At 46.0% G+C, this 10,671-nt stretch overlaps 1 protein-coding gene across 2 annotated transcripts in view; it reads left to right on the forward strand.

Moving 5' to 3' along the window:
- Nucleotides 1-359: 359 nt before the first annotated feature.
- Nucleotides 360-10,671, forward strand: part of LOC147999027 (disks large homolog 5-like) — a 100,283-nt gene continuing 89,971 nt past the window's right edge. Inside the window, exons 1-6 of one of the 2 annotated variants that reach the window (XM_087595773.1) lie at nt 360-516; nt 1,547-1,706; nt 2,172-2,315; nt 2,949-3,115; nt 3,827-3,932; nt 4,051-4,327. In XM_087595773.1, coding sequence (XP_087451899.1) covers nt 390-516; nt 1,547-1,706; nt 2,172-2,315; nt 2,949-3,115; nt 3,827-3,891 — 663 coding nt within the window. In that variant the 5' untranslated portion in view covers nt 360-389 and the 3' untranslated portion in view covers nt 3,892-3,932; nt 4,051-4,327. Of the gene's footprint in view, nt 517-1,546; nt 1,707-2,171; nt 2,316-2,948; nt 3,116-3,826; nt 3,933-4,050; nt 4,328-10,671 lie in introns of those variants that run through there. The other variant, XM_087595774.1, reaches the window with a different exon arrangement.

A 10,671-nucleotide genomic window follows, 5' to 3' on the forward strand; every position in this document is an offset into this window, starting at 1 on the left:
TTAATGGCTAACATTGGTGAATGTGGACAATTTGAGTTAGGATGAGACATTTTGGGGCAAGATATGGAAGGAAACATTCATTTAGATGCATAGTAATTACTAAGGTTTTTATAATCAAGCCTTGAGGAAAATTTGGCTTTGGAAGCAGGAGATGCTCAGTGGCTCTGCCCCAGGAAAGTCTCCTGGAAAGGGCACCTCTGCTTATGCTCAGTACAGGGAGAACATTAGCAGGGAGGCAAAGTCTGCTCCCCATGACATCAGCTGTCCCTTCTTGGACATTCTATTGTCTCCTAGAGAGTTCTGGAATCCTCTGCGATGTCACCAGTGTTGTAGTGACGACCAGTGCCCTAGTTTCTCTCAGTCTGAGTCTGGCGGTTACAAGCTAAGACATGTTTTCCTGTCTTCGCAAGCGTTTTGGGAGGGGGAACGTCGATTCTGGAGAGACTAGAGTGAAGGAGTCTGGCCTTTCGTCTCAAAGTAATGATGGACAAAGACAGCACTTCTGGGGAATGTGGAGTAAGTTCTGGGTAGTGTATTTTGAGCTTCCTGCCAGGGTGGCTGCAGGCTTACGCTGACCTTTCTAGCAATGGGCCACAACAACTGGAGCATCTGAAAAGGAATTGAATTTCCATGAATATCACAATTCCTGAAAGTCAGGATTTCAGAACTTTAGTTTCCCCATCCCCACTGGGAGGATATGGTAAGGCCAATGCTATTATACTGTGGACTTCTGGTCTTTACTTTTCAGTTCATTTGTTATGTTACATTGATATAATAACCTCATCAGTAGTCATGGAGGGTCCACCTTTTCTGAGTTTAGACAGGGCAGCAATGTATTTCACTATCATTGCTTCTTTAAATACAGTGGGTATCTGACAGTAGTAACAGGGAGAGATTGTGCTCCAGGCAATAACCTTATGTTCTTAGACCTTCTCTGATTTCTTCTAACTGGCAGGGTCATCGTTAGCTTTATATATTAGAGTGTGTGTTACAAACATGTTTCTAAAATACCAAAACTATTTGGATCGTGTAGACCAAGATTCAGCCTGTAACCTATTCGCACTTCTGGGGCATTTGGTATTTCACATAGGGACACTGATAAGTCTGTTGAACATATCCTCCCCGGAAATGCGTTTTAAATCCAAAGTTGTTGGCTTAGAGTATCAGGGTAGGGCATCTGAGTGTCTCCAATCACTCAAGTTTTCTGGATGGTGAATTTATCATCTGAGTTCTGAAGCCACAGGAGTGAGGGTCCTGAAACCAAGCTGTACCCTGTTCAGCTGATGATAATCCTGGAGAAGCCATCTCCGTGGTACATGTAAGCACGTGATGTCCGGCATAGGGAACACCTGGCTGCTTATGTCTCTTGGTATCTATAGAGTAGTGGGAGAACTGAGATCCACTGAGGAGGCCTCTTAAGCATAGACCAATCGCCTAGCAGTGACACTGGGTTCCTGGCTTATTCTCCTGTTTAGGCCTCACTGAGGTCTATGAACACTCTATGCATTCTCCCCATGCAGGTTCACTTGTGTTCTTCTACCTACAGACGCTGGGAGAGAAACATCATCCCCTGGCACTGAACTAAGCGAGAATCAGGCCAAGAAGGAAAAGGAGAGGCTGATTAAAGAGCTGCAGCTCATTACCGAGGAGAGAAATGACCTGAGAGATCGCCTGAGGTTTCTGACAGAGAGATCCATGAAGAACAGGTATGAATCGCTCCAAATGCTCTTGTTTCATTCCTGGGTCTGCAAGGTCACCTTCTTATCCTATTAAGGTTTTGGGTTCTAGAAAGCTGTGCCTCCCTAACCACCCTGTGCTAAACCTCACCTCCCATATAGTGGAGATTCAGAACCTGACCCTTCCTGAGGAGTGAGATTGAAAATGGACTCATCTGCTTCCATTTATTTAAAAGCAGAACTTGTGGTCTGAATGAAGAATTCAGGGATAAAGTCAGGGAGAGTGAGTTCCCAGTGTGCATTTGCAAAGCCCTTGACAGCTGGTGGCTTTGCAAGATTGTAATTGCAGTGAGTTTATGGTGAGTCTCTGTACTTGCTAGGCAGGTGACTGAGTGCTGGAAGATCCAGGCAGCAGCCTGGGGTAATTTAGGACCCACCCTGAGTTCATATATTCCTAAATGCCGATGTTCATTGTATTCTATCATTTGGGGCCAGGTCACACTTCAGGCCAAATCCATATTATGAAGACCTGGAGAGAATGGAGGAGGCGGTCATGTCAATTCTGCACAACTTAGAGATGGAGAACACTGAGGTCCATGAGAACAACCATAGGCTGAAGAAGGAGATTACCTTCTCTAGGTAAGTCCTGGTCAGAAAGGCTATCACTTGTGGAATGGCCATTTCTGACTTTCTTTGTTCTGGATTGGACGGTCTTCAGCTCTGGTTCTATCTCTTGTGCTATTTACCCATCAGTGTTCCAGGGTCATTAGGACTCAGTTTTCAGTTCCATAAAAGACTGTTCCTCATCCCAGGATTGTCGAGGCATCTTCAAAAGGCTCTAGAGAGAACAGCACTGATTGAATTCAGCAGAAGTTTATTAGGCTGACCTGGACCTATGGTGTCACACCAGGTTTTACAACACTCAGTGCGTGGACCACATGGTTAGCATGACCTTCTCTTGGTTCTACTGACCTCTTTTGAGGGTGTTGGCCCAGTACTAATTCATGTTGCCCCCATGCATTGGGCTTTCATGGATAGTTGTGGATCCATGTTCTTTCTCAGAGGTGTGGACACTAATTGGTGTCAGGCCAAGCAAACAATTTATTCTTCCCCGAATTAACTCTTTATGTTCTGTGCAGCAGCCTTATATGTATCAAGATGCATTTTATTAAGTCTTCATGGGTATCTGGGACCTGGTAGAGTTAGTGGGACTTGGGAGTAGGAATGGGAGAAAGGGCCAGCATGATCTTACTATGCAGACTGTATTTCCAGAAACCTGCTCAGCCAGCTCCTGATGGAGAACACATGTAGGAAGAAGTTGGTCCCACTGAAGCAGGAGAGCAAGGAGGTACATCTTGATTGTGCACTGAACCAGAAATATTTGGTTGACTTTAACAAGAAAGATAAAGACCATCAACGGACAGAACCAGCATTATCAGGTAGGGACCTGTTAGCTTAACAATATCTGATAAAATTTGCCAATTTGATACATCTTTGCTTCTCTTACCACCTTTCTAATTTACACTCACAACCAGCCAACCACCTCATGTAATGGAATTGTTCATTGCTCTGCCTATGCACAAGTATTCTGGGAAGTTAACCACTTTTCAGAAACTGAATTATTGTGCAAGCATATTTTGCTGCTCGTTTTGAAGCTGCAGTCTAGAAATGGTGACAGATGAATAACATATCATATTATTGCATATCCATGTGATACATTGGATCCTATGTAGAGTTTTGAACAAGTTCTTGGTTCTTTGACAAATGACACACTGTGGTCATGTGATCTCTTGTGTAGGAAGCACCTTTGGGATAAGAACCAAGTGCAAATGTCAAATTAGTACTTGTCATTGGCTTTATCCTTGGTGACATATGGACATCTCCTTTCTTCCTGCAACCTGATGAGGTCTCTTGCCATTGCCCTGTTCTTGTTTTGCACTGGTATAAGTCTGGGTCCCATATTGTCAGCCCACATTACTGTGAGGCTCTCTGGAGATTTTGCCCTGCCCACAGAGTTAGCAACAATGATATCACTTAAAATGTCCATGTCGACTGTCCAATAGAACTGAGGTGGTAGAAGGCAGCATTCTGACAGCTGGCTTGCATTTCCCCACCAAATCAGTGTCTGAAAAACTGCCTTCCTCTCCCAGGTCTCAGAAAGTGCAAGAGAGCTGGAATTGGACACACAGCAATAAGAGAGCTTCCTGAAGAATAAGTTGCTTTCTCAGGAGTCCCTGATGACCAACATCCTGAATGGTAACAACATTTTTTGGATGAGTATTCATCCTCTGAGTTAATTTGTCATTTCTTAGAGACGCTAAATTTATATACCACTAAGCCAGCCTGACTGATTGAAGTCTTACTTTCTTCTCAGAAAACAGCACTTGAGAGACAACTTGGGGGACCGCCTTTCATTATGTGGGCTAGAGGAGAAACAGCAATACATCTGTGCTTCTAAATGTTCCTTAAGAATATGCTTTTAGAAATATTTTTGTCATGATTTTAATTGAAGTTTTCTTTTTGTTGTTTCATATTTATATGTTCTTGTTACTATTTTTACTTTCAAATATTTTTAAATATTTTTATTCATTTTAATCCTGTTTTGTTGTAAAAATGTATTTGTTATGAATAAAAATTGAATTCTATCTCTTGACTCTTAAGACCATCATTCTTACTCAAGGGTTCTCTCCCCTCCTGTGGACTTAGAACTGACAGCTACACATGGATCTCTGCATGTTCCATGGATCCTGGGCTAATAAGTGAATTCAAAGTCACCAAGGGGTACTCAGTGTGACAGTGTCTTTTGTGTGGAGAATGTGGCTGTTCCTCGGACACACACTTTATGATGTAATCACTGACATGCTTTACCCAATTGTTAGGGTCCATGTGGTTCTTCTGAGAGAGCAGCAGGTGCTCTACCCTGCGAGTCATCACCACATCTCCTGTAGGTGGCTTTTGTTATTCCACATGAGGTGCTGTATTAGGTGGACAGGATCACCTATGATTAAATAGAGAGATCTCAGGAGATGTGTGTTCACAGGGAACTTACTGAGCTGTGCGTGCTCAACGTGTTAGGTTGCCAGGCATCCCTACAGGGCTCTGGTGTCCCCACTGCTCATTGTGGGTCAGGATTGTCCTCCAGCATCACTTAGTGTCCATATTAGAGCAGATCATTCACCTGTTATCAATGATGACCATATGTATTCTGCACATCTGATAAAATACAGAATAGAAACTAGCTTCTTGTAGGCCAGCTTGGCATAATCAGTTTTTTGATTGTTAGCAAGAAAATTATTGTAATCTAAGCAGTTTAGGAAGGAACCTCAAGAGCATCCATAGTGAATGTAGCCTGCAGCTGTGAACACAGGTTTCTGTTGGAGAGCAGGCCTGTGCAAGCCCAACCGAGGTGGGACAGTTCAAGCTACCCTTTTTCCATGGCCAATCTGGGATCATATTGAGAATGTATTTTTTCCAGGTGACTGATTTCCAATTTGTGGAATTCATCTAACTTGCTGAGAGTGCAGGTGACTCAGAGAGTTAAAGTACAGAAGGACCAATCCAGTATGTCCACAAAAGCTTGCTGTCACCCCAGGGCTTTTAGAAGCTCAGCAGCTAGAGAAGCAATGTAGTATTTGGTTACTCTCATGCTTAGGTCTAGTCATTCATTAAAAGCTGACCATGACACAAAAAGTGTCATCTGTGTCAAAACTAGTTGTAACTAGATTTACACCACACTATCACATCACTACCGTATTTGAGGTTCTCAGTTACTATCTAAGAACCTGGAAGAGGCCTGGGTCTTGCTACACAAACTCATAATTTATGTCTTCATGACACTGTGTGCTTTGTTCTGTTGATGCTACCATTGGCATACAATACCTTGGATACTTTGTGCTGACATCTGTGACATGAGACAATAGTTCATGTCATCCTATCCTGAATAAAATGTCCTTAGAGTACAGTGTAGTGGGAGGGGCCTTCTTTTCCTGTGAGATAGCAAAACATTTCCAGTCTTCAGTCAAGTCTGACAGCCATTGTCCAGTACCTGTCTTGAGTTGTCCACATTTTCAGCTGAGAGTCTTCATCCAGGCTGCTCTATAATTCTGTAGAAGATTAATAGGGTTCCAGCCCTAGGATTTAATTCAGTGTGACTGCACTTGCCGAACATGCTCAAAGCCCTGAGATCCACCCTAGCCCTCCGTGCTTTAGAGAAAGAAAATAAAGAACCACATTGCAGTTGAAGTTTCTCATCCAACAAAAGGAGAGCCTGCATAGGGCCTTTAAGTAACTCTAAACCCCAGCTTCTGCCCACAACTCCCTCCATCAATTCCATGATTGGTGTGTTTTCACTACTACTCACTTTCTTCTGTGTGCAAAGAATGTGCACCATGTCAGTAAGTGTGTGTGTATGTGTGTGTTTGTGTGTGTGTGTGTGTGTGTGTGTGTGTGTGTGTGTGTGTGTGTAGTCCCTAGTGAAAACTGTCGAGATACATGCAGACTCATGCTACTACTGTCCCATGGCACCTTGCAGGGAACCCTGAAATGGTGGCTACTTTAATACAGTCTAAACCGGGTGTGCATGGTTTCTGTAAGGTCACCACTACAGAGAGCAGGAAAAGCTTCAGTAGTCACATGGATGTGATCAATCAGTGTTAGTCATGCCCTTCCAGCATGGTAGACTGCAGGTTGTCTGTCCCCAGCACTTTGCTCTCTTGTGCCCAAACAATGCCAAGGTCAGGGCCGTTGAGCCGTGAGGCAGAGGCTCACCACCCTCAGTGCTGCCTAAGACCGCTAAGACTGTCTCTTTTGGGTGTGTGCGTGCTGGACACTCATGGATCCTGAGATCTCCGCAGCTGAGGTGAAACAGTACCGGAGCCATTGCAATGTGGGCACACATTTGGTTTTGGAGCTGGGCCACTCTTTGACTTTTATTGAGTGGAGAGACAACTGTTGGCTGAGCCTGTGGTGAACCGGATGGCCCCTGGCCACATCAGCAGTCAGCAGTATCAAAGCTGAGCAACCAGTGTTTTATGTTTCATTTTGTCATCGCTGGTCAGTGTTCTGATGCCACAGCACATGGCTGGTCTCAATCTCCCCATGTGGCCACAATCCCTAATTGATATTGCCTCCACTTCCCAAGTGCCACTGGGATTTCTGTAGAACCCCTAAGGCAGCAGCAAGCAGGAGCTCCTGACTATTCCCTCCCTGCTCTCTGGATCTGCAAGTCGTTCTGTGTACATATGGCTATTCCCTCATATACTCTTGATGCCATGATACCTTAATAAACACTTGAATCATGCCCTGATGGCCAGTTTTCAACTGCTACCTGACACCATCTATAATCGCCTGGGAAATGAGGGACAGTCTGGATCAGACTGTCTTTTGAGCATGACTATGCTTGACTGTCTTCGTTGCTGTGGGAGATGCCAGGCAACCTCTTTTCTGATCCTAGAGTCCCTATACCCAGCCACTTGTCCCCTCTACAGCCAGACCCTACTTCTGCTCCTAGGCACTGTCTTGGACTTCCTTCCCTCAGGTGGCTTCTCTCCTTTGGTTGCTACAGAAACCTGTTATGAGGAAAGGAACAGGGAGTTAAGAGTTCAAAGCCATCTTCCCACTGATGTTCTTTCTCAGAGGTCAGTGGGACACTTAAAGAGTTTTGTGTATACATTTTATTAAGCAAGGGACAATCATGCATCAGACACAGGAAACTAACAGCACATCTACTGGACCTCCTTCAACACCTGGGCATCTCTTATGGCCTGTGCTTCTGTGTGCTGAAACCTGGGGACCAACTTCCTGTGGGGTTTTCCAGGGTGACTATGCACATTACTACACTGGCGTAAATCCTCAAAACTCACAAACATCAACAGGACTGCCACAGGAACGGTTCTACATCAACAGATACCACAGATCAGCAAGCAGAAGCATGGGAGGGTGGTGCTGTGGCTCACACACTTCTCTTTCCTCACTAGGGCAGGTGACCCGCTGAAGAAAACAATGGGGCAGCAGGATAGAACAGGAAAACTACAACCCAGTCCTTGCATTAAACACCCAAGCACATTTAGACTAGAAGAGAGAAGTTTGCCAAGAATGAGGGCCACTTTGGACATCCATCATCAATACCCCTGGCTGTCTAGGCCAGCATCAGATCCAGCAGTCTCCAGGCAGCTTTCCGCCAGGCCCTCAAGGGTGCTAAGAGCATTAACCATGAAAAATAGAACAAGATCTCTGCCTCTTGCCTGACTGACAGCCAAGCATGTGTATGCCCTGGCTATGCTCATGCTGGGACCCCTTCTAGATATTAAGATATAGAGACCTGATAGTTGATTAGGACCCTGTTCGAAAAGGAAGACACCGGATATTTCCCTCTGGCATCCATATGTGCATGCATGGTTGTACAAGCTGGTAGAATCAATCTCTCTCTCTCTCTCTCTCTCTCTCTCTCTCTCTCTCTCTCTCTCTCTCTCAAAGTTTTGAAGCACAGCAGAAGAATCTCTGGGACTCTAAGCCTGAGCAACCTCATCTGTGAGCCACAGCTTCTGTGTGAGAGCTCCTTTGTGTGAGAGGGGTAGGGTGACTGAGGAAGTTTGCTGGTGTCCATCCCTGGCCTGCATGTGCATGCATACAGAGACATGGACACATGCACATGCTGAGTACCCCTCATCCAATCCTGAAATCTGAAAACATTGAATTTCAAATCCAGGCATTCTCCTAACCTACACCTTCCCTCAGGAATTGGAGATGAGGCCTTGCAAGAATCCTCAACCAGTGAGACTGGCCCAGACCTTCTGAGATCCATTCTGCCCCAGGAGAACACAGCAGGTGGTATCAGGACAACACAGAAACTCAAGACTCCAGCCTGATGCAGGGACCGCCTGCTGGGTTAGAAGACTCAGCATCAGGTTCCTGAAGGAAAACATCACCTCTGAACACACAGGGTGGCTGTGGCTATGCCTTCAAGGCATCTTCAGCAGCAGCTTAAATGGACTAGAATTGACTATGGGAACCTGCCTGCAGGGTGATGTGAGAATCCTTTTGCTCAGGCTTGATCGCTAGATGTTGCCACAGAAAACCTTGAACTCTTCTTGGAGTACAGTCCAGGCAGAGGCTGAACACAAAACATTCTGATTATGAACTGAGTTTAACAGATAATCCGGATCCTGAAGGCCACAGGCCCAAAGGTCTGCACTGTAGGGGTGAGGCATCACTGCAGGGATGACCACACAGTGCAGGGGTGAGGAGTCACTGCAGGGATGACCACACACTGCAGGGGTGAGGAGTCACTGCAGGGATGACCACACAGTGCAGGGGTGAGGTGTCACTGCGGGGATGACCACACACTGCAGGGGTGAGGTGTCACTGCAGGGATGACCACACAGTGCAGGGGTGAGGTATCACTGCAGGGATGACCACACACTGCAGGGGTGAGATGTCACTGTGGGGATGACCACACACTGCAGGGGTGAGATGTCACTGCAGGGATGACCACACACTGCAGGGGTGAGGTGTCACTGCGAGGATGACCACACAGTGCAGGGGTGAGGTGTCACTGCAGGGATGACCACACACTGCAGGGGTGAGGTGTCACTGCGGGGATGACCACACACTGCAGTGGTGAGGTGTCACTGCAGGGATGACCACACACTGCAAGGGTGAGGTGTCACTGCGGGGATGACCACACACTGCAGGGGTGAGGTGTCACTGCGGGGATGACCACACAATGCAGGGGTGAGGTGTCACTGCGGGGATGACCAGCAGTATCCCAGCCTTGGCCTGGGAATAGCCATTGACACCCACACTTTCTGGGGCAACACTGTCTCCTGAGGATAGAGTCAGGCCAGGAGCAGCAACTGATGTTCAAGAAGGACAAACTTTCTTCACCTCCTGCCCATGCTGGCCCTAGGATCTGGGCTTTTTTGGTGACATGAGTGCTGAGCCGCCCAGGTAGATGGGTTTTCAGGGGTCAGGTGGTGATTGTCACCAAAGATATCCATAAGGATAAGTCATACTGTACTAATTCCCATATTAGATCCCTTCTCACAGGTCACAGAGGCCATAGTGGGTCCTAAATGTGGAGTCAGGTTCCTGTGCACTTTTGAGGAGACTGGTCAGACATTTAGGCTTCGTGATATTTTGTTGGCATTATTTTGGGGGGGATTTTATTTTTACTGTTGGGGCCAAACCTGGGGCTGCCATGTGGAGGTAAAAGCTTTGCCAAAGCTGTAGATCATCCCTAATAATAAACTCCTGAATTCTCCCAATCCTGGAACTATCTAGGTCCCTCACATGATGCAACCTTTGGGGCATTCCTCACATAGAATCATGGGGTGGACTGCATCCCAAAGAGAGACAGTGGGAAAAATTCCCCAGTGTCTCCCTGTGGCTGTGACGATGGGAGTGCTGACCAGTGGAATGCAGGCCCCATGTGAAAGCCTTTTGGTTTCTACTTGAGTGGAATCTTCACCATGCCTTTTTTTTTTTTCTAGAAACACAGGTTGCCCTGGAACTTACAGTCTTCCATCACCCTGACTCAGTTTCCCATGACTGGGATCATAGGCTTAAATTACTATGCCCATTTTTCTTTTTTGTATTTATAAATCTGCTAAAAAGCCAGAAGGATCCAGAATGTAAAATGGTGCGGTCCAAGGCATTTCCAACAGGGGATTCTTGACCTAGGAGTATCCAGACCAGTGTTTATTGTGTGGCTACTTCATTCCCATAACAGCTTATATTTGACAAAGAATTCCAAGTTGTGATATCACTGGGCAGCAGGTGATATCCCATACAGCAGGACTGACTCAGGTTGTAATTAAGGCTGGAGAAAATTACTAGGACCCTGGTAATCCTACCACCCTGGGGCCTTTAGATAGCCTTAATCTGATCTTCCCCCCTGTGCTATTAATCAATTGCTCTTGAAGGTAGATTTGAATTTACAGTCACTGTGAGGCAGGAGAATTAGGACCCTACAGTCACTCTGGGCTCCATAGGAAGA

Source organism: Rattus norvegicus, chromosome 19 (genome assembly GCF_021556685.1).
Source record: "Rattus norvegicus strain SHRSP/BbbUtx chromosome 19, alternate assembly SHRSP_T2T, whole genome shotgun sequence".
NCBI lineage: Eukaryota > Metazoa > Chordata > Mammalia > Rodentia > Muridae > Rattus > Rattus norvegicus.